At 37.2% G+C, this 25,537-nt stretch overlaps 1 protein-coding gene across 1 annotated transcript in view; it reads left to right on the forward strand.

The window, feature by feature from the left end:
• Positions 1–25,537, forward strand: part of LOC150085791 (small ribosomal subunit protein mS39) — a 261,590-nt gene that overhangs the window by 124,877 nt on the left and 111,176 nt on the right. Inside the window, exons 10-11 of the mRNA XM_090374693.1 lie at positions 7,853–7,937; positions 19,656–19,716. Of these exons, the coding sequence (XP_090230819.1) occupies positions 7,853–7,937; positions 19,656–19,716 (146 nt within the window). The remainder of the gene's footprint in view (positions 1–7,852; positions 7,938–19,655; positions 19,717–25,537) is intronic.

Genomic DNA, 25,537 nt, shown 5'->3' on the forward strand with positions numbered 1-25,537 from the left:
TCACCACACGCAACACTCAATACCTCCAAGGGTGTTATCTCAGAATGGGACCTAATGAATGTCTCAGAAGAGGAAATTGTCAACGAATTGCAGGATCAGAAGGTCATACAAGCGAAGAGAATTATGATTAAGAAAGATGGCAAACTTATTCCAACTCACAGTATCATACTGACATTTAGTTCACCCAACCTACCATCATCAGTAAAAGCCGGGTATTTGAACTGCCGCATTCGCCCGTATATCCCAAACCCGCTAAGGTGTTATAAATGTAAAAAATTTGGACATTCCCAAACTGTCTGTAGAGGTGATGCAGTATGCCCTAACTGTGGATCGAAGGAACATGCCCAAGCCGATTGTAAATCGCAGTCCTCACTTTGCCCTAATCGTAAAGGCAATTGCCCAGCTTTCTCAAAAACATGCGATCAGTGGAAATATGAGAAGAAAATCCAAAAATACAAGATAGAAAAGAAAGTCTCATTTTCCGAAGCCAGAAAACAATTACAGCAACTAATACTGATGCCAAAACGTACATATGCCGACGCTGCTCAAAAATTTCACTCAGTATCAGTTCAAACAGATACATCAATCCCGCCAAGCATCTCTATTTCTGAATGGGCTCGAACTTTACTCTCTACTGTACCTCAGTCCTCAAAGCAACAGACGTCTAATAGATCTAATAACACACCAGTCACGATACCTCCTGTTACTCTTACAACTCCTGTAAGATCTGCTCAAACAGAAAACTCTGATCCCGGTAACAAGCAGCATGCTGAATCTTTCTTCATGGACACGAATGAGACTTGCTCTCATGAAGAAACGGAAACCATTCTGGAAATTCCTCCAGAAGATGTAATAGAGGCCAGACCAATATTTTCAAAGAGAGACAAAATAAAAATTGACCAACAGAAACAGATTTCCAAAAAGCAGACAAGACACAGCTTCTTCATTTAAATCCAAACAATGAAAAACATCATCCAATGGAACTGTAGAGGCTTTCGCAGCAATATCGACGACATCCACGAGATAATTAAGCATTATAAACCAATTGGAATCTGTTTACAAGAGACATATTTAACACCTCGGGTGTCTACTTCAATAAAAAATTACACTCTCTTTCGTCAAGACAGACCTGCTACTAATAATGCTCATGGAGGGGTAGCGATACTTATAGATGGAAGAGTACCCTGCAAACGCATTCAGTTGCAAACCACTGTTGAAATTGTTGCCACACGAATAGCCATTGGCGTTACCCTAACACTTGCTTTAATCTACCTGCCACCCAGTCGCCCTTGTACCATACACGAACTTGAAGATCTCATTCAGCAGTTGCCAACCCCTTTCTGCTTATTGAGTGACTTCAGTGGACACCATCCATTGTTGGGTTCTTCCAATACAGACGGACGTGGAAAAATCATTGAAATGCTTATTGAAAGATGAAATTTAACCATATTAAATATTGGTTCACCAACCTACCTCCACCTCCCAACAGGAACAGTCTCTTCAATAGATCTCTCTATCTGCTCTCCAATCCTTTTCCCTAGTATCCAGTGGACAGCTCTGGATGATCCACTCAACAGTGACCACTACCCTATAATATGTAAAATTGAAACGTCACACTGCATACCTTCATAAACTCACACAAAATGGAAATTTTCCAAGGCAGACTGGGCAAAGTATACCACTAACGTATCCTTTGACAATCAGATCATCAAATCTCATCTGATTGACACAGTTGCCGACCATATTACAAAACAGATTCTAGCAGCTGCATCCACTGCCAGCCCACAGTCAAAGTCAAGCACTCGTAGAAACAGAAATTATTGGTGGAATGAGGACTGTAAGAATATAAAAAAAGAAAAAAACCGTGCATGGAATTTATTCCGCAAACATCCTACCACCGCTAATCTTATAAATTACAAGAAAATTAGAGCTAAAGCCCGTCATATTAGAAAGAAAGCAAAAAGAGACTCTTGGGTTCGATTCGCAACTACAATTAATAAAAATACCGAAGTAAGAATTATTTGGTGGAAAATAAGACAATTAAATGGTAAATTTCCCCCTTTGTCGTCCCCACTTTTCACCGTGAATGGACAGGAGCTATCTACTCCTGCAGAGATTGCAAATGCTCTAGGGACGGTATTTTCACAGTTTTCTGACTCTACGGCATATGATCCATCATTTCAAAAGATTAAAGCTTTAGCAGAAAAATCCCATCCGAAATTTAGAACTACATCCTCTTTCCAATACAATACACCACTTACTTTGGTAGAACTTCAAGAAGCTTTATCCACCGCTAAGAACAGTGCTGCTGGCCCGGATGGAATATACTACATAATGTTACAACATCTAGACAATAAATCATTATCTTCGCTACTAACCTTCTACAATCGCATATTTTTGGAGCATTCCTTCCCCAGCTTCTGGCGTCATGCTTTTGTACTGGCGATACGTAAACCAGGGAAGGATCATTCTATTGCGAACAATTACAGACCCATTTCGCTCACAAGCTGCCTAAGTAAAACCATAGAAAAAATGATACACCGTCGACTAGCGTGGTATCTTGATTCCCAAAATATTATCTCTGATAATCAATTTGGTTTCCGAAAACACCGATCATCTCTAGATCTCATGATCAAAGCAGAAACAGACATCAGGAATGCGTTTATCCAAAACAAACATCTAGTAATGGTATGTCTCGACATAGAGAAGGCCTTTGACACCACTTGGTGGTTTGGTATCCTGAGAGATCTTCATTCCCTGGACCTGAGAGGACACTTACCGTATTTCATACAAAATTTCCTACAACACAGGACCTTTCAAGTCCACTATCGGCAAGTACTTTCGCAAACATACATACATACAAGAAGAAGGAGTCCCGCAGGGCTCTGTACTCAGTGCAACCTTATTTGCAATTAGAATAAATCAGATGACAAAAAATATTCCAAAAGCTGTAAACTCTTACCTCTATGCTGATGATTTGACTGTCTCTTGCAGCTCGCAAAACATGAGCTTTATCGAAAGGCAGCTGCAAACATCTATAAATAACATTGAGCTATGGATGACATAGAATGGTTACCGATTATCCTATCAGAAATCTAGAGTCATTCACTTTTGTAATAAACGAAAGATCATCCAGATCCAGAAGTACAACTAACAAATCATCCCATCACAGTGGTGAATAGCATTCGTCTCCTTGGTTTAATTTTTGATAATAAACTGAACTTCTTAGAATATATCACACATCTAAGGACTGCTTGCCAGAAAAAAGTGAACTTATTAAGAATTATCTCTTCTACATCATGGGGTGCAGATCGTTACACCTTACTTCACTTGTACAGAGCGAGCCCTAATCAGATCTCGCCTTGATTATGGTGCCCCGGTGTATGATTCGCTAGGGAAAGCGTGCTAGCACGTCTTGCCCCTATTCAACATTCTGCCCTCAGAATTGCTGTAGGTGCTTATAGAACATCGCCAGTGCAAAGTCTTTATATCGAAGCCCATGAACCTCCGCTCAGCCTCAGGAGAAAGATGTTACTTCTGAACTATGCAGCCAAAATTCAAAGTCTGCCTTCTCACCCCAATTGGCCAATACTTAACAATCCACAGTTCCCAATGCACTACAGAAATAAACCTAGAGCAGTTTGACCTGCTGGCATCAGATTACAGGAATTATCACAAACTTGGAATATACATCTGGACAAAATCCTCCATGATCTGAACAGCTCAGATCCTCCATGGTCTTTTATTAAAGCATCCTGTGACAGCTATTTCTTAAACTGGGGAAAACATTCGCTTGCAAATACCAATATACAGCAACTGCATGCTGCTCACACACAAAATTACCCAAATTTTACGCAAGTATACACTGATGGATCAAAGTCTGGTAGTAAAGTCGGTGCTGCAGCTGTCTTTCCCTTTAACACTATCTCTGTTTCACTTCCCACCGAATGCGGCAGTTATACAGCTGAATTATGTGCTATCAAGCTTACCTTAGAAAACATTCTCCAACTGTCCATCCAAAAAAGTGTAATATATAGTGACTCACAGAGTTCAATCTTAGCCTTGCAAAATTCCTCCTCAGCAACGCATCCCTTAATAAAATCTATAAAATCTCAACTGATGCATATCCATGATCACCAACAAGTAGTCATCTTTTGCTGGATCCCAGGTCAAGCTGGGATATCAGGGAATGAAAAAGCAGACTATGCAGCCAAACATTGATCCAACATAGCATCGCCAGATTACTATGTCCCATATATGGACTACAAATCCCATATAAGAAATACATGTAAGGAACAATGGACACTTCTATGGCAATCTCAACTGAATAACAAGCTCCGTGAAATAAAACCTGAACCACAGTTATGGGTTTCCAGTTTTTGTGTAAACAGAAAGGAAGAAGTCATCCTGGCTAGAGCCCGGATCGGGCACAGTCAGCTCACCCATATTTTTCTTCTTACAGGAAACTATCCTCCGCAGTGTATGCACTGCAACTCTGTTCTCACAATAAAGCACATACTCGTTGAATGTACCTTATACACTGATGCCCGAAAAGCTTCATTCAGTAATCTTAAACGACCTTTGACACTCCAACAGCTCATAGGTAATGATGCAAATCTTCCGGAATTTTTCCGCTTCTTAAAACGAATAAATCTGTATAATTGTTTCTAACTGTTTTTACAGACACCGTGAAATCCTCATCTCATTTATAGGCGCAATATGGCCTAAGTAGCCCTTGCGCCAGAAATAATCATACCAATACCCAGATAAGTATATGACTCCACCTTTTCAATTACTGCACCTTCAATCATTATTTCCCTTTCAGTGGCATACTTGTTCATCATTACTTTTGTTTTAGCCATATTCATCTTTATTCATCCAAAATCCTTACTAACTGTGCATAACTGATTAAGATTTACCTCTAATTCTTTAGGATCGTGGCTTATGACCACAATGTCACCTGCAAATCGTAGATGGTTTAGGTACTCTCCGTTCACATTGACTCCTTTCTGCGACCAGTCTAATCTTCTGAAAGCTTCCTCAAGGGCAGCAGTAAACAGCTTCGGAGATATTGTGTCTCCTTGTCGAACTCCTTTCTCGATTTTAAATTTTCTACTGTCTTTGTCTAGTCTAATAAAGGAGGTAGCACTCTCATATATTTTCTTCAAAATCATAATATATGGGGTATCTATGCCTTGTCTTTCCAGTGCCCAAAACATTGCCTTATGCTGTATGGAGTCAAATGCCTTTTCATAATCCACAAATGCCAGGCATAATGGTGTTTTATATTCATTTGCTTTCTCCATTAGCTGTGATATTACGTGAAGGTGATCCATAGTTGAGAATCCTGTCCTAAAGCCAGCTTGCTCTTTCGGTTGATTCTCATCAAGTATTCTTTCTAATCTGTTAGTAGTGACCCTTGTGAACAACTTGTAGATGTGGGATAACAAGCTAATTGGTCTATAATTTCCAATTTCTGATTTATCTCCTTTCTTATGCAGCAAAACTATGATTGCATTATTCCACTGCTTAGGCGTCACACCTTTTCTAATGCACTTTGTGAAGAGCCTTGCCAGTTTTTGTGTTATGTCTCTTCCTCCCAATTTTAACAACTCTACAGTAACTTCATCTTCCCCCGGGGCATTCCGATTCTTCATTTACTTCAATGCATGTTCTACCTCATCAGGAAGAATATCGGGTATGTCGTATGTGTTGCTACTTTGCAATCCATCTTCCCCACTGGTGGTATCATTCCCTCGCTCCTTGTATAATTCTCTATAGTAGTCTTCTGCTATTTGAATTATGCCTTCTCTGCTGTTTATAAGTACACCATTGCTATTCTTCAGTTTCAGTATCATTTGTCTTTCTGTATTACTGCTCGTGGCTGCTGATTTAAATCCTTTGTTCTCCCTTAATGCTTGTTCTACTTTTCTTGTGTTAAATCTTCTTATGTCCTCTTAGAGTCTCTTTCTGATGGCTTTGCATAACTCAGTATACTCAATTTTCTCCCTGTCAGTGTTTTTCTTGCTCTTCATTTGTCGTCTTCGGTTCATCATGACAAGTGTTTCTTAACTAATTTTTTCTTCTTTGGATTTCTTTTTCCCTGTAGGTTTCTTAGGCTTTATCACTTTCAGAAAGTTGTAATATTCCTCGTTGATATCTTGGTCCTGAGCAGTCTGCAGAAGCTCAAACTTGTTCTTAAGTTCCAGTACATACTGCTTTTTCTCCTCCTCTGTTATCTCAAAGACCTTTGTATTATTTACTCGAGTCAGTTTTTTCCTTTCCTACATCTATATCAAGTGTACATCTTACCATTCTGTGATCACTTCCAACATTTACCTTATTCAGGACGGTAACATCATTCACAATATAGCTTCTGTTAGTGAGGATGAAGTTGATTTCATTAGTTGTTAATCCATTTGGACTCTTCCATGTCCACTTTCTGTGCACATTATTCTTGAAAAAAGTGTTCATTACTGACAGTCCTTGAGATTCTGCAATTCCACAAGTCTTTCACCTCTTGTATTTCTTTCACCAATTCCAAAATTTCCTATAGTTCCTCTTTCTGTGCTGTTTTGCCCTTTTCCAACCTTAGCATTGAAGTCCCCCATAATAATAGTGTAGTGGGTTTTCTGCTCATCTAGAAGACTCTCAATTTCGGTGTACATTTCTTCAACCTCTTCATCATCGTGGCTCGATGTTGGTGCATAAATCATTATAATCTTTAGCTTGTACCTCTTAGAAATCTTGAGTATTAGTCTTGACACCCTTGGTGATGTACTTTTGAATTCCAAAATGCTGTTTTTAAAATATTTATGGACCAGAAACCCAACTCCACCTTCACTCCTTTCACTGTTTCCATTGGTGTACAGCAGATTTCCGCTTGATAAACTTATAACTGATTCATTTCTTCTTCTTGTTTCAGCCAAACTGATGATATTCCAATTCACATTTTCTAATTCCTTTTCCAGCTCTAATATCCTGTCTTCACCGATGAGTGATCGTACGTTATAACAGGCCAAGTTCAGTTTCCTTGCATGGCAGCCTGATCGTACCCAGGGATTCTTAGCACCCTCTGCTTCCACTCTGATCCTCTCGCTGCCGTAAGAGGGAGAGTGAAAGCTGCTGGGGACTGAGGGCCATTTGTATTGTTGTGCTGTCATGTGCTGGAGGGTTTGGTCTTTTCCTCTTCATGCTAACCAGGCGTCTTGAAGAGAACCACTCTACACGTTCGTTGCCACATAAGTGACGTAACAGGGCTTACCATCGAGAAGGTGTGCATGAGTGGATTTTAGCGAGGCAGGCCAACTGGACTTCTCCTAAATCTTCTGTAATAGAGAGATATTGGATCCATCAGTGTTTTAGGCTGAGTGTCTGATAACACACAGGATACCTGTTCCCCTCTATTTGCTAATGCTAAGCATCATTTCTGTAGTCTCTGAGGCTGATTTCTTCAACCATAAATTTCACCTTTTTATTCAAAAGGTGAAACACAAAAACAATGATACAAAAATTACTTACTGACAACAAAGTTAAAGATAAACCTTTTCCTCGTGTGCAATTAAAGCTCCATCTGCTTTTTAAAAATTCTAGACATTCTAGCTTATAAAATAAAATGGTTTTTCTTATTCGGTTTTCTGATATTTTTAACAAATTGAATTTTGGAACCTTTTTGTTATCTAGTATTCATAAATCCCAACATAATAAACGTATAAATTTGTGCCATTGAAATCCTTCTATGATGATTAATTGGTTTAAAAAATAATTATTTTTAGTGGACATTAAATTTACATTATCATCCTATTAATCTGTAAATTATTTTATATAAATGGATTTTATTCTATTTCTATAGTGACAACTGTGTAGCAGAGCAATTGTTCAATGACATGGAGAAAGACAGTGCTGCATATTGTACAATGATACAAGGATTAGTAAAAGTAATATGTTTTTTCATCTCATTTTGTAGTAAAAGTTATATACAGTTTCAAGTGAGATGTGGGAGCTACTAGTATCCTGAGCAATTTATATAAAGTATAAACAGCAGATAATCTTAAAAAAAAAAAAAAAAAGTCATTGGTATGCCTGTGCCATCTAGTACTTTAATAAGTGTGTTAACTTTTTTAAAGTTGCATTGTATTTTTTAAAATGTTTCTTGCTGTAAAAATTCACAGAAGATTTTGAGTTCATTTCCTTATCAAGATATATTGGTTCAGCAAGACTTGTTTGGAAATGTAATTTTGGCAGTGTTTGTGTATTTATTAATTACAAATTTCTTTTGTTGATTAAGAGAATGAACTTTTTTGTGAAAAAGTTCCTTTCAGAAAGGAGTTGCATATTCATAATTGTCTAAAGTATTTACATAAACTGTTTCACAATTAACATTGATATAAAATTAAGCCTTTAAACATATTTTTGATGAATTTGTTTTTGTGAGTCAAATTGGATGCTCGGGATTATTTATAACAATGTTTGTAATCATTCTAAGAATTACTGTAACTCAGTTAGGACTGGACAAGTTCCTGTTACTATGATGCCTCAAATTTTATTCTGGAGGATTATTTCTTAATCTTTACAGCAATATTTTGCTACACTTGGTCTTTAGGCAGATTTAAAAGGCATTACAGAAAAAATACCTTGCACTTCATCCACATTATAGATAGATGCCAGTAACTCTGGTTATATAAACTTCTGGCTAATGAGCACTATATCTGGAAGTTTTTAATTAGAATTCATATGTGTATTTAGCTGTGGTGGAAGTTGAGTTTCTTTAGAATATACTAATATAAAATTTGGTTATCCCTATGAACATTAGAATATAAACTAATGTTTATAGGGATAACCAAAGTTTATTTGTAGTACTGCACAATCATGAAACATGCAGCACTCAAATCTGCAACTGGTCAGTTTTACACTCTTATGCAAAGAGTGAATGTGTCATCATCATCTCTAGATTACAACTTTGGTTGATAACTCTAGTCACTAGGCAGTGAGCAACTTTTGATTCACAAATTTCCTCATTGCGCCTTTTAAATTGTATGAAAAAACATTATGGGAATCCTCTTGTCTCAAAAGTTTAGACATGTTGCACAGACAACTTGTGTGATCAAGACCCGCTAATATTCGTAAAATCAGACAAATGCTAAGCTATTGTGATTTTTTTCTTGTAGAGAATCTGTGTCCTCATTTTGAATTTAACCAAATAGAAATAGAATAATAAATAGGAATTAAGAAATTAAAAAAAATATTAAAATTTTGAAATATTATATTTTAAGTCAGGAAATCTTTTACCTGGGATATTTTTCGGGAATAACTGCATCCATGTAAGATGTAATCAGAATAGATGGAAGAACCATGCGACAAGAGAAAGGAATGAAAACAAGCTTTAACCCTAAATCCATGCATGGTGAATAATTGAAAGTATAATGGGAGAAGATTACTTGAAGCTTGATTCGTTTATACTATCTTCAAAGGAGGAGCGAATACATGTCGAAGTACATGTATATAGCTCCAGCACGTTCCATTGCCATATTTCAAAAGCACTCGGGGGGAGGGGTAAGTAGGCGAAAGGAATGGAAGCAAGATATAAGGAAAATTCCTGCTCCCTCGTATTTCACTAATAGTTTGGGAATTTGAAACTAGGGATTTAGAACAGCTTGAAGGCCATTCCGATTGCATGACTACCCATTTCCATTAGTAGAGGTCCTGAATGGGGGGGGTGGGTATTATGTTTTGTTATTAAATTTAAACTTGTAGGATATTTGTTTTAGATCCCATTCCTCTGAAATTGTTATCAGTCTATGTAGTAGTGGCATGTGATGCAAGAAAGCATGTGTATGAGCTTATGCAGCATCAGCCAAAAAAAAAAAAAAAAACACACCATTCCCTCCAAATGCCTGTCCAGTTCCTCCTTAAATTTATTCAACCTATCATCCACAATGACAGATGGAAGTTTGTTCCAGCAATTAACCACCTGCTGGCTAAAGGCAAATTTCCGCACATCTATTCTACATCTGTCTTTTCTTAATTTGAATTTATGCCCCCTTAGGTTCGTAATCTGAACAAGTGGAAGGATCCCATCAGAATTCAGTGTGCTCAACCCATTCAAGGCCTTATACATCTCAATCAGATCACCGTGCAGGTGCTTAGTCTCCAGCCACTGCAATTTGCAGAACTTAAGCCTCTCTTGGTAAGAGGATCCCTTCATTCCCCTCACCAATCTTGTTGCCCTTCTCTATACATGCTCAAGCAAATCTACATCCTTCCTAAAATGAAACCTCCAGTAATGTATGTTTATTGACTTGCTTGTTGATCTTATTGCTAGTTTCCCTGGTTTCTAGCTTAAATTTTGTGTCTTGTTTGTCTAATATTATGCTGTTTTCAAAGGATGGGTAATGTCCTGTGTCTAAGTGGTGAGCTACCAACTCAGAACTTCGTCTGGTCTATTTTTTCTTTATTTTTTGAGGTGAGGCTACTTTTAATCTGCTTTTGTGTTTTTGTATTCTGCTATGTAACAATGTTCTCATGCTGCCTATACACACACACACACACACATAATCGCAGTCTGTTGTGCAAGGAATTGCATAAACTATGTTTGTTCGTTGTTTAAAGTCTATTGTTTTATTATTTTTTGTTGAATTTTTAAGGTATGCCCATAGTTTCTTGAAGCTGCCGAAGTCTAGGTTTACCCCAGAATCTTGAAATTTTTTTTCAAAGGTTGTTGGTAAGTTTCAACATATGGGAGGCCTATCCATTGTTTTTTTTTTTTTTTTTTCATTACTTCTCGTTTTTGTTTTCCTTTACTATTTCTTTTGGTAGTATTTAAGGCACTGTTTATGAGTAATAGCAGTTGGAGCTGCTTTTGACAGCAGTGGGGGGCTAACTGCTGTTGGCCCTTAGCTGTCAAAATGTAAATAATTTCCCTTATTTGTTGGTTTGTGATATATTTTAGTGGAATTTCTTATTAATGTTAGATTTAGGAAGTTTATGCTATTTTTTTCCTTCATTTTCTGCTGTGAATTGTAGCCTTTCATCTACATTATTCAATTCATGAAAGATTTTATTTATAGTATCCAGTTTTCCTATAAGCAGACAATCATAAATGTACCTTCCGTTGAGCTTGAAGCTAAATAATGGCAAAAGGTTGAAATCCATGTCATCTTTCAACAAGCAAGTTGTGTGTTAGAAAAGAATTGAAGTGTTGAAAATTGTGTGTAAATGAATAGAAATACCTGAAATCTGATTACTTAACACTGTCAAAAAAATAAGTGTTTGACCTACATTTTCTGAAATATCCAATAGCATTCCAGTGTAATTGATGTTTTATTGGCTAATCAAGCTAGAAACATTTATAGAAAATAAATAATTTCAACATTGAATATACTGGTGCTCAAAGAAAGTGCATCACCTAGGAATTTCACATTTCTAACCCTTTTTTGCAATGGTATGTTGTATTAATGATTAGCATCACAAATAGAAATATAAACAAAAGATATTTATTTAGAGTTAAGGCAAAGCTAAGTAATATTTGACGGGTGCTCTCAAAATATTCCAAAATGAGCATTTGCAACTTTTATACAACAATTATGGCTGAAATGTTATCAGAAGCCCTCAGTTTGCTTCAGTTTATCATTTTATATAGAAAACAAAATGAAAAGTTCACCAGGTGCAAACTAATATTTAGTTGAACCGCCTCTGGCCCTGATGACAGCAGCACATCGTCACGGATTTGGCAAGATAAATTTCTGGAGATAATCAACTGATAGTTCTTGATTCCAAACATGATTTATGGCTTCCTGAAGTTCACAAGGGATCTTTAGTTTCTTTCTGGCAACAGCAGGTTCCACAAGATGCCAACAGTTCTCTGTAGGATTCAGGTCTGGTTTGTTTTCTGGCCAGCTAACAGTTGTAATGGGCCATTCTTCCAACCATTTTTTCACAAATGTAAACACATTACTGTTGAACCTCTAATGCAGAAATGAAGCTAAAGTAACTACATCCTGAAAGATGCAGTTACTTGGCAGGTTGAAATGGTCTCTAATGGTTGGCAGTAATTTACCTTCCAATATAGCCAGGTATCCATTTGGCATTTAAGGAACCTTTTATAAACTGCAGGTGACCTACTCTGTGATATGAAATGCCCCCCCCCCATATTTCGCTGGTAGAGAATTTCACTGTAGACACCATACAGTCGGGATGGCAATCTTCACCACATCTACGGCAAATCGTTTGTCTCCCATCAGAGCCATGCAGGTTGAATTTCTTCTCATCAGAGAAAATAACTGACTTCCACTGCTTGGGGGTTCATTTGACATGCTCTTTACACCAAATTAATCGGGCCTTTTTCATTTTTTGTGTGAGGAGGGGCTTCTTCTTAGGACGATGGGCTACAAGTCCATTTTTGAAGAGGCATCTTCTGACTGTTACTGTACTTGCTACCATTCTTGTATGTTCTTCCCATTCTCTTTTTGGCTCAGACGAAGAAGCTTTACGGTTTTTAAGGTATAAGCGCTTCAAAACGCGGTCCTGTTTTGGCGTAGAGACTCGTTTGCATCCGGTTCCTTTTTTCCTATAAGCAGAACCAGTATTCTTGAGTTTGGCAAGAAATCTACTCACTGTCAAATGATTACAAGACAAACATTACACTCCATAAGCAATATGCTGGGAAGGACATCCTTCTTCACGTAAAGCAACAATAGCACTTTTTCTTTGTGGCATCAACTGCTCGTAACTCGCCATCCTGACACAAGCAAGGAATGACTGCCACTCTTGCAGAGCGTGCTTATATAGCTGAAAGTAACAGCTGATGCAATATTACGTCATCACCTACGTGGGTCAATCTTATCTGATACAATCTGTAAGAAATATTGCCATATATTTACATTATTCAGATGGCAATTACAATTTTAAGGGGTGATGCACTTTCTTTGAACACCAGTGTATATTGTAGCAGGCAATATGAAATGGGCCAGAAAAATGTTCATATGGAACCGGGAATTTTTTATGCCAATTATCAAAAATGATACATGGGGAAATCATGTTTGTTTGTTTGTTTGTTTTTTTTATCCATTGTGTGGCTTCGTCCTGATCAGCAAATACATCTGATACATTTTTTGTTTAATTGTAATTTTGATGATTCATAAGTTGAAGTAGCTATTCTTTTGTGTTGGTAGACATTCAGTGACCACCTGCACCATTCAGTTTTTTGAAATAAAGGGGCAAGAAATAGTTTTAAATTGTGTACTATAATGAATAAAAGAATAACTATTGTAATTTTTAAAATTGAAACAATGAAGCAACAGGGAAATCAGTCTCCAAAAAACCAGAGGTAAAGAAATACAACTAAAATCTATTTGCCACCTGGCTATCTTATATATATAAGACAACTAGGTGGCAAGTAGATTTTAGTTGTATTTCTTTCTTTGGAATTAAAATTTCACACACGCAGGAAATTTTAACTCCATGGTGGTATTGCTGAATAACACTACAACTGTGGTGGCCAGGCAGTTGAATTTGTTTTTTAAATAACTTATGAATTACATTACTATTTATTTTCATCTCCATTAGTTACTATCACATAAAGTAAGATTGTTAATATATCCAGCAATTAAGATAATGTTTTTCAGTGCCCTTTCTAAACTTGTGCTGGATAATATTCTTACCATATAAGATTAGTATAAGTGTTGGCTTTTAATTAAGCATGAAACTATGATTAATGCAAAGTATTAAACATAGTTTCAGGTACATGAAACTATGTACCTAAAAGGTACCTAATGATCGTTTAGAACTATAAAAATACTGTTTGTACTTGGTAACTAAAAAAATCTTTTCCATACACATTGCACAATTGTTAAGCCCATAGATTTCTTATTAAACCCTGTTGGCAGCTAACGCAATTAAATTTAATGTCATTTAGAGAATGCCAAAGTATTTAATAACATTTATAAATAAGTTTTTTCTCCTCCTCCTCCTCTCCTTGTTTTTCAGTGTGTTCTTTTCACTCAGCCATTGAGAAACTGCTCTAATAAGATGGAAAAGAGAAATATATCACTTTCAAATTTTGGTTTTGTGGGGGTCTATCCTTTCGCTGCTTAGCCAAAATATCAGAGCTCTTTCTAACATACACGATTCAAATGAAACACTTGATTAGCAACATAAGCTATAATAATAACAGATGCTGCATTATTCAAAAACATTGTTTTGATAATTTTTTTGGCAAAATCCAGCACAGGTAAAGGAGAAATTTATCAGCAACATTGGCTGCTTAATTTTTGCCAGAAAAATTCTTGTTTCCAAATTTTAAAAGTTAATCATGTAGAAAAATGACAAAAAGTAGACTGCTGATGCATTTTTAATGCATCATTTTTTAAAAATTCATTTCTTGAAAGTTACAAATAAGTTCTGTATAAAATTTAATATGAAGTGCTATTCAAATTTTCCCAAATTTTGAATGTTGCATGGGAACTACGTCTAGTACGGACTTGTGACACTAGGTAACACTGCATGCATCCTTTGTGAATCAGTGTGCCACATGACATCGGGCTTAATAGAGTCATTGAATATTTATGCACAGTTCTTTGGTGGTGTGTTTCGCGTAGTTTGCAATTGTTGTGATGGCTGACGTGAGAGAGCAACATCCGTGCATCAAGTTTTGTTTCATCCTTAACAATACAGCAGCAGCAGAAACCCATAAGAAGTTGAAACAAGCTTTTGGTGACAATGCTTTAGGCCTGACGCAGACCTACTACTGGTTTAACCATTTAAAAATGGTCGAATATCAGTTGATGACAACAATTGCTCTGGGCATCCATCATTGAGCACCACCCCGGAAAATGTCACAAAAGTTTGGGCAGTTATCCATGAAGACTGTGGGCAGACCATCCACAACATTTATAGCATTGTAGGACTATCATATGCCACGTGTCAGCAGATTTTGTCAGACAAGTTGAACATGAGAAAATTGCAGCCAAGTTCGTGCCACACTTACTGAGTGAGGACCAAAAGCAGCATCACATGGAAGTTAGCAGAGGTTTTCAAGGACAGGCCAGGAGTGATCAAAATTTCCTTTCTACGGTCGTCACTGGTGACAAGAGTTTGGTATATGGGTATGATCCAGAAACCAAGCAACAATCATCCCAGTGGAAGAGCCCATCTTTTCCCTGACTGAAGAAAGCCTGACAAGTGAGGAAAGTCCATGCTGATCTGTTTTTTGGACATTGATGGGATTATCCATAAGGAATTCGTCCCTCCTGGCCAGACCATCAATGCAAAATTCCACTTCGATGTCCTGAAGCAGTTAAGGGAAGCCATCAGGAGAAAACGTCCAGAGAAGTGGCACACAAAGAACTTGGTCCTTCATTGTGACAACCCACACATCTGTCACTGTGGTACAGTTTTTGGCATCCAACAACATGACAATCATCCCCTGCAACTTCTTCCGCTTCCCAAGAATGAAAATTGAGCTGAAGGGTCGAAGATTTGACAGCATAGAGAATATCCAAACCGAATCGTAGGCGGTGCTGAACACTATGATGAAGAAAGACTTTCAGGATGCATTCAAATCATGGGAGAAATGCTCTGTGTTTGTGCTCTCAAGGGGACTACTTCGAAGGTGATGGTGGCAAAAAAGACCCAGGATTAGTCTAAATTATTTTATAAATACATTTCAGGAACTTTTGGGTAACACCTCATATCAAAGGAAATGATGGAAATTTTAATTTAAAAAGGTTTCTTTCTGATATTGCAGCCGGAATGTTTCTAAAAGATTGATTTAGATGTTTATGGTGGTAACACTTTTACAACATCTGAATGAAGGAAATTTGTTAGCATTAGTAAAAACCAGTCAAATATTCTCCACATAAATTGTTTTGGGCAATGAGACAAATGCATGATAAGTACAGGGAAGTTTTCTGTAGTGATACCAAGTTACACACAGTATTGATGAACTGATATCTCACTTCTGATAATGAAAATGTGTTGTTGGGTATGATTATGGATTGTTGAACTATAGACATTTGTGATTACTCGCCAGTTAAATTAAATGCTTGTTGAAAATTTCTCCCTTTCCCTGCCTCCTGTAGAATCGCAATCAAGAATAATCGGTTTATTAGTAAGAAGTAATTATTTACAATATATTACATCTCACATGTGGTGCCTCCGTAGCCAGGTGGGAAGGAGCAGCAGTGCATAGCACACGCTTCTTGATTAGACCGGGGTTCGAGCCCGTCACCACCAAATACGGAGGATGTGGAAATGTCAGGGAATGACCACCGCATATTCCCGGAGCAATATGGCCTTAGTTGCTAATGCTCCTAAAAACCAACTAACAACAACAACGATCTCACATGTCCTGGATGGCAAACCCAGAGGGTCTTATATATTACAAAAAAATACATTTAAACATATAAGAAGAAGAAAAGGTACTGCCCTGGAATTCCAGCGGATATTTCTTTAACATGTTCACTGCTTCTTATATTTGTGAAGGTCCTTCCACAGAAACACCTTATATAGTGTTTTTGTGGGCACTGGAACAAGTAGGCACCACTTTTTAGTAAATGGAATTCATCTGTGAAGAATCATCACTCCAGGTAATGCTGGTGTCTGTTGTTTGCAGCATTCCAACTTCAACAGATGCATTTGAACGAGATTCAGAATCCACATCACTTGAATAGAATTCTATTTCAGTATCAGATGACATATTATAAAGAGCTGATTCAATGTCATCAGCTTCAACATACTGTCCATCCCTGTTCCTATGTTCAGTCTGTGGATCCATTATACAACCCTGTAGGGTAAAATTTTATAGAAAAACACTTTATGCAAATGCTTACCAGTAGACCCACACTAAGGATGATGTTTTGTTTTTCACAAACTAAAGAATTAAAATTCAGCAAGCATAACTGTCAAAACATTTTACATTTTCTTCTTGTGAAAAATACTAAGCTCGATAAAATAACTTCAACATAAGCAAAGAACATATGATGCTGTGCCGACCGGGCTAGCCGGTTGGGTAAAGTGCCTTCCTGGCAACCCAAAGGTCGTGGGTTCAGATCCCGCCTTGGGCTTGGATCAAAGTACTACAAAAACCTTGGGAGGTGCATTATGGCCACAGAAGCTAATGCACCAACAATTACCAAAAAAATATATATGTGATGCTGTGAGCTAAGTATACATGCTTTTATAGCATTTTCTAGACAGTGCAATTGACTCTAAGCAAAATCCCAGCTGTAATGAAATAGCCCATAGTTTAGTCATTGTGCTGATATCACTCAGTTGTTCATTTCATGTGCCTTTCCTTTAACAGGGCTCATTTATTGGCTGCAATTGAATGGATGCATATTTGCATTGAAGCAAAAAAAAAAAATTGCAGCTTATTTTGATGCACGTTTGCATTCTAGCAGTGAATGTTAATTAGAAAGGAATCATTAAGCTGTAATAGAAGAGTTCTGTGCAGAAGGGATTCCTGTATGAAAAAGAGCAAATTGCATTGTATGCCATAAAATTTTTGCAGTAGGTACAGAAACACTGATGGGCAAACAGTGTCAAATGCAGAGGATAAATTACAGTAAACCAGGCCAAATTGACCCTTGCAGTTAATAGCATCAGGTGCAAGAAAAGTAATTTCTAGAAGTTTAGTTAATGGGGAAAATTTAAATAATAAGGAGGAAGAGAGAAAGTGTAATTAAACATGCCTACATGTTCACACCATGCAAGGTAGTTGTGCAAGAGGAATAATCAGTCTGAGCAGACAAAATAATTTTATGAGAGAGGAGGCAGAATTCCAAGAATTTGGAAATTTTTATTTTTTTAAGAGAGCTGAAAGTTGTTGGGCCTTAGTATAGGGCATCAGATAAGGTCAGTGTGCATTTTAATTTGTGCTAAACCAGAGGATTTGGAAATTAATGTGATGCACTCAACCTGCAGTGGGCCATTGCTACAGCACATGTAGCAATTCAAGCCAGTCATTTTGTGAGTAGAGCAAATTCAGAATCAAGAGAGCATGAAAAAAGGATATGCCAAGGAAAAATATTAAAAAGTTAAAAGCTGGAATATTGAGGAATTGATGAGAAAAGAAGAGCTTTTTATAGTAGATATGTTATTGTCAGCTTCAGATAAAAAGTAGCTATGTATTTTTAATAAAGGTAAGGACAAAGAGATGGGAAGGTGGTTGGAGAGAAAAGGAGTTCACAGGTATAGAAGTTGGTAACATTCATGAATAACAGATCAAGAGTCTGGTCGAGTCTGCGAGGAAAGTTAACTTAGAATATATTAAGTATTGAAGTATGTAATTCATCATCATGTGAAGGCAAAGAAAAATTAATGTCACTGAAAATAATAGTGCTGATTTTCAAATTAAGATGTTGAATGATCCATGCAGTCAAATCTACGAAGACCTTTTCTTCTAAGCTAGAGGGTATGTATACACTCACATTTAAGCCAAAAAAGTCCAAGGTGAATTACTAGAGCTTCAAAACAAAGTCCTCTTTTCTTAACTGTTCACATAAAATCTATAACTGGAATTAGGCCTGTTTACATAGTGAGGCTACCTCCCAACACTGCTGGCTCCTTCTGATTAGCATCACTGGGATCCAACACCCACAACCTGGGGCTCCATGCACCACCATAGGAATTCAGCACATTTGCTATGTGCTGGTGACCTGTGGAAACTCAGAAAGGGGGATTCTGGTGGTTGAGGGAGGCCCATCTTCAACAAGGTGGGTGGTTCTAGGATGGCTCACCCAGGATCAATCAGCTAGTGTGTTCACCTGCAAGAATCAACCATGTTAAGGCTGTGCCCCCCCCCCCCCGCGCCTCCGTAGCCAGGTGGGAAGGAGCAGCAGTGCTCCTTCCCATAGCACACGCTTCTTGATTAGACCGGCGTTCGAGACCGTCACCACCAAATACGGAGGATGCGGAAAGGTCAGGGAATGACCACCGCATATCCCAGAGCAATATGGCCTTAGTTGCTAATGCTCCTAAAAAACTAAATAACAAGCTGTGCCCCCCCCTACCCTCATGATCCAAGGAACAGGATTCAGGCTGGCAACACTGCAGATTGAGTGCATTTATTACTTTCTGGATAGTGAGTGTTCCATTTGGGCTCCATGGTGGGTGGGGAACATAGGCACTGAGCCAAAATAAAAACTAATATGAATCCTGTTAATCTAAACTTTTCTTCTGGGGTCTCAGAACTGTCCATACCTGAAAATAATGACACAGATACAGACAACCATTTCAGCAAAGAGGCCCAGAACTGAAGCTGTATTAGGTCCAATACTTAGATACCAGAAAGAAACCTAAAGGTTACTTAGAAACCTTTAGAGTGAATATTCAGTGTTATTTTATTTTTTTTATTTCAAGCTGGACCAGAATGGGAAGCAGCAGAAATAATGCTGGACTGAAAAGAGTTAATTACTTACTAACAATGACAATAAAATTGATTTAAGTTTTCATTTCTTTTTTTGTCCATGTACTTCATTTAACTATCGGATTTTTTTTTTTTTTTTTTTCAGTCCTTTTGCACAGGTGAAAAGATGCCTATAGAATAGAAAATCTAAAATCATTTGCTTAAAAATTGACACCATAATTACACATATCAGCTTTCTTTGTACTGCAATTTTACCTGTTGTATTTGTCAATCATAATTAAATTTCTTTTAGCATTTTCACTTCGATAAGGGGTATTCACTGTATGAAGAAATGCAACAAAAGCAGCTGACAGGTAAGTTATAATAGAGTCATATAATTATGGTTTTAGGCCTAAAATATATCCCCCTCAATATTATAACTAACATTATAATAATAACCTACTCTAACTAATATGGTTATGTTATTTAAAACAAATACTTTTGTGTATCTCAGTAATTGATTATCTCTACTGATGTAGTCTTTTAAATTCAATTGTTTATGATTATTTTTAGTGAGAATTATTATGGTACCAACTGTATAATGACACCTGTGAAAGTGTATTTAACTTTGCCTCATATTGTGAAGTGGCAGTAGTAGCATATATAGTTCCCACTGATTTTAGCACTGAGTAGTGCATGATACAGTTAAATGTTTCCTAAAAAAACTTATTTATTCATTAATTGCTATGAATTTTTGCAATTTTTGCATTATGAATTTTTGTGCTCAGATACTTTGAATGCATTCTTATTTAACCACATGTTCAATACTTTATTTTAGTATTAACATTGAAAAAGAAATGATGTAAGGAAGAAAGCTCGGCCAAAAAAAAATATATAAAAACACTGCCCATGTCATTTGCCCATCCATTCTAATAATTTTTCCAGTGCTTTCACTTTATTCAAACTATCCACTTCGATGATAGTAGGTAATAGTTATTCATTCCAATAGTTAACCACTCTCTGGCTGAAAGCAAATTTCTTAACATTTATCCTGTAACTTCCTTTTCAAATTTAAAATTATGTTTCCTTGTGTGCATGAAAACACCACAATAAGGTTTTCTTGTTGATGTTTAGTTTCCAGATGTTGCAGTTACATAATTCAGATCTTTCCTGATAAGGCTGTCCTATTGTGTCCAATCCAACTGATTACCATATTTATTAAAAAAAACTCCTTCTCTCTCAATTGGATTTTGATGTTCATTTCTGCTGGATCCCTGGCCACATTGGGATCTTAGAAATGTTTTAGCAGATACTGCAGCCAAATCAGTGACCCTATTTTAACTCATACCTGTTAGCCTCCTATACGGACTACAGACCATTAATACGAAAGAAGCTGTTTTCCCAATGGCAACACTCGTGGCACAAGCAGGCTGCAAACAAGTTATATGAGATTTAGCCTGTAATTGAACATTGGCAGTCAAGCAGGCTGCAAACAAGTTATATGAGATTTAGCCTTGTAATTGAACATTGGCAGTCTAGTCTGCACAGGAAATGGAAAGAGGAAGTTTCTCTATCTCGGCTCCATGTAGGATATCATCACTTGATGCATTACTATCTGCTGAGGGCAAGACAATCATCCTATGTGTAGAAATTGTGACACCATTTTAGCAATCCATCATATTTTAATAATGATCGTTGTTTGTGTTTTACCCATCTGTCTGATTAACGCAGCAACTGCTGAAAGATTGCAGTATATACGCTGCAAATTGTATGCACAAAAAATAGCCTTAACTCATATACAAAATATGGTTTACAAAAGAAGTGTAATATGCATGGATTCCTTGAGTTCATTACAAGCATGCAGAGCAGAGGTACACCCAATCCTCTGGCACATACAAAAATACTAACTGACTGCACTGTAAATGAACCAGAGATACATTTTTATTGGATCCCAGGGCATACAGGGATTGCTGGAAATGAAGCAGCGGACAGATCAGCAAAAGAAGCTATACTGCACACTGGAGAAGAGATCTCAGTCCCTTATTTCAATTACAAGCCCATGATATGGCATACTTGCCTGATGCAATGGCAAAAAACTTGGAATCTGCAAACTGAAAACAAACTGTACCAAATAAAGCGGAAAATTGAAAACTGGGTTTCTAGCACACTAAAGTCAAGAAAAGAAGAAACAGTATTGGCCAGGCTAAGAATCAGGCATACCCATCTTATGCATTCTTTCTTATTGCTAGCAGAAGAACCACTATGATGCCAGACTTGTCATAGTATCCAAACAGTAAAACATATATTATAGACTCTCCTAAATATGCAAATGAACACAAACAAGCCTTCAAAAATTATTATAGGACAAATCACACCATTACCTAGCAGATCTCTTGAATGATAGAGATGACCTTACAGGTGTTTTCACCTTCCTTAAAGATATTAATTATACCAGCTCCTCTAAGGAAGTAAACACAAGCAACAGACTAACTGAATGAAGTGTAAATCAGACTAAAAGGAGCACCAGAAATTCAAAGTAAACACCTCTGAAACACATTATAATCAACAGAGTCCATGCGCCATTAAACCCTAACAACCAACCAACCAACCCATCTATCTGAACCTTATACACTCAGACATTTTAACAGACAATGACAGAATGTCAGATATATTTAAGTTTTTACAACTTATTAATTTATATAATTTTATCTAGAATGTTTCTTTATCTATAACTGTTTTATATTTTATATCCTTTTGACTTGGTGCAGTATAGCCTCAAATGCACCATTAAACCTCTAAACAAACATTTACTAAAATGTTTGTTTAGAGGTTTTATGGTGCATCTGAGGCTATATTGAACTTCCTGTATGTTATTAACAGAACCCCATGAGCTGTCCTAGCAGCTTGTCTACTCTGATCAGAGAACTTTGTTTTGAGCTGTACTATTACCCATTGGAAATGAAGAACAATGCTGTCATCCTGTCCTTACTCCCTGAGAACCATCCTCTGGATTGTGGTAAGATTAGAAGGAGCTGCACAAGCCTCGCTCAAAACCACCGAAGTTCTAGTGCATATTTCATTGGTCTTTTTCATTATCCACTATCTTGAATTTATTGCTACCCAAATAGTGTGCTATTCTGGATTACTGCTACCCATATGAAGCACCTTGCGTTAATCAAGGTTAAACTTCAATAGCAGTTTTTCAGCCCATTTGCTTAATTTATCCCAGTCTTGTTGTAGTAGCATGCACTGCTTATCATAAACCACCCTGATCTCCTTCGTATAATCAGCAAACTTTAGACATTTAGCTTACTTCACCTGTATAAGTACATCAATATTATTAATAAAAAATAAAAACAGTAAGCAGTGATCTCCAACACTTACTGCCAAGGGAATCCACTAATAATATTAGTTGATAAAGAACAGTAACCAGTAGTATGTCTCCTGCCACTCAACCATTCCTTTATCTATAGTAGTAACTTTCTCCAAAGCCTCACTGCTCCAATTTGTACAGTATCTGTCCATGTGGAACTATGTATATGATATCAAAATTATTTTTTCTGTGCAGTTCCTTGGTGACTATCATCTACTGACTAATCATGCTGTGTAACTGTTGACCTCTCAGGATAATCCAATATTACTTCTTTAGCCATTGATTTTATTAGTTGAAATACAAATCTGTAATTACTGATTTCACTCTTTGATTCCCCCATTTGTTAATAGGAGAGACATCCTCTCCAATGCCATAAGTGCATGCTTCAACACCATGCTTGATGGGGATGCATGTGAAGAGGAACACCACATCAAATGACACCATAGCCTCACAGCCTTCAATTACCTGAGCATGTATACATTCAGCAAAGTTTCTCCTGTCTTTGACGATAAAGTTTGATCATCCTAAAATAGGACATACCAGTTTGGTTAGAAATCTAGACTGTTTGTGTGGGGGTTGCCCACAAATGATACAATTAGCCAAAGTGGGATCCCCCGCTTTATGAATTCTCAGTAGGTCATAAAATCTAGTCGTCCATGGAATGCGGCATCCAATAGGTATTCTTGGAGATCTTCCCAGCATTCAGCCAACCCTGCAGGATTTCAATGATGTGTTGTTGTAATCCTTCCAAGAGATCTATATGGGTCACCTTATAATTTGTCCTATCATTTAACAGTTTCAAAGCTTTATGATGGTAATCTATTTTATTGAGGAAGGATCACAATTGACTTCCCTTTGTCTGCAGGTAGAAGAACAATGCTGTCATCCTGTCCTTACTCCCTGAGAACCATCCTCTGGATTGTGGTAAGATTAGAAGGAGCTGCACAAGCCTCGCTCAAAACCACCGAAGTTCTAGTGCATATTTCATTAGCTACTATGGCGGTCAGTAACTTCCTAACTTCCTTGCTGTTCTTTCAATGCCCATAGTTATTTCTGCTATGGTGGGTTTCAAGAAACCAGTGTAAACTTTATACCTAAATTCAACACATCCACTGTTCCTTAGTTAAATGTTTGCTCAAATTACATATGAAATTACAACTGGAATTCTTATTTCCAATATCAATATGCTCATCAGCAGCCCTCTATTAATCTGGCAAACTTAGTAACTTGCCTCTGTCTATACACATCTGAAATTCAGGCTGCTTTGGCTAGCACTACCCTTGTAGTGAGTAAAAGGTGTGTAGGAACAATACAGCTACTTAAACTATCAAATTACCATGTAGTTTTCTGATCCAGACAATCAACATATTCTGTTACAACTTCACAGCACAACATAGATCTTCAAAAGGCAATTTAACATGAAATCCATGGGGAGTAAATTCAAATCCCTTGCACTGATGAGCAATTCTCAAATGCTGTCTCTGCTTGGCTTCATAAACATTTAATCTTTGAAATTCTCAGATGCACTGTAACACAGAATGGCCATAAACAACTAATTCTTCAAATATGTTTTTGGGGTTGGGAAAGTTCTGACTCATGATAACTGCAATGGAACACACTAACTGTATGTGACTCAAACTTTATTAAAATAAATTGAAATGGAATAAAAATAAGACTGGGTAAAATTTGACGTAAAAATAAAATCAGTACACTAACAACTGTAGAGTTAAAAGGGATAAAATTATAGATAGAATTAAAATATATGAAATATTACAAATTAAAAGTGATAAAAGCAGTAAAACAAGACCATAGCTTTCAAAGGCAACCACTTTGTTTATCAACAGTGGAACTTAATTAACACGGCACATCCTTAAATAACATCAGCTGGATCACAGCTCATGGCACATGTTACGGTAGGAGCACAGGAATTACCTTTTGCTTGTACAAGAAGACCAGAAGTGGCTCGGGAGCTTGCCAGGCAGAACTGTTCATACTGTCCAAGAATTGTGGTTTCAAAGAAGGGGATGAATACAGACTCCCTTATTTCTGTTGATGGTATTCTTTTCCAAAGAATAAATATACAAGCTTTCAAACCATTTTTGGTTACAATACGTATACGAATAATCAAGGATGATTGAATCACCTGGAGAAATTTAGTAGTTTTCCTCCCAGAAGTGTTCAGCCACAGGAGGAAATCTGCTGTGGCTGAATGCCGGAAAGACCTCAAGAACACCTATTGAACACTGCATACCAGTTGTCTATATTTTATGGCCTACCACAAATTCATAAGGCAGGGATTCCACTTAGGTCAGTTGTGTCATTTATGGGCAGCCCTATGTATACATTATATTTCTAACCCAAGCTGATATCTCCTATTGCAGGATGATCAAACTTTACCATCAAAGATAGTAGAGACTTTTTTTAAATTTATACATGCTCAGGTAATTGAGGGCTGTCAGGCTATGGTGTCTCTCTTCACATGCATCCCCATTGAGCATGGTGTGAAGTATGTATGTATGGCATTGGAGAGAGATGACACCTTAAGGGAAAGGACTTCCTTGAGTATGGAAGATATCTGTAGCAATGTCAAATTATGCCTTTCTAGTACTACCATGTTATGTCAAATTACTATGTATAAGCATGTTAACGGCGTGGCTATGGACTCTCAGTTAGTTCTATTGTTGCCAACTTAGTCATGGAAGAGTTGTGAAGTCCAGAATTTTTAATGGGTCTATTGTGTACATGGAAACGCAACGTTGACAATACATTCTCCATTATGCGGAGTGGGGGACAATGTTCTCAACTTCCTCAATGGATCTACC

Source organism: Mastigoproctus giganteus, chromosome 5 (genome assembly GCF_048544385.1).
Source record: "Mastigoproctus giganteus isolate SK-2022 chromosome 5, ASM4854438v1, whole genome shotgun sequence".
In the NCBI taxonomy this organism is placed as follows: domain Eukaryota; kingdom Metazoa; phylum Arthropoda; class Arachnida; order Uropygi; family Thelyphonidae; genus Mastigoproctus; species Mastigoproctus giganteus.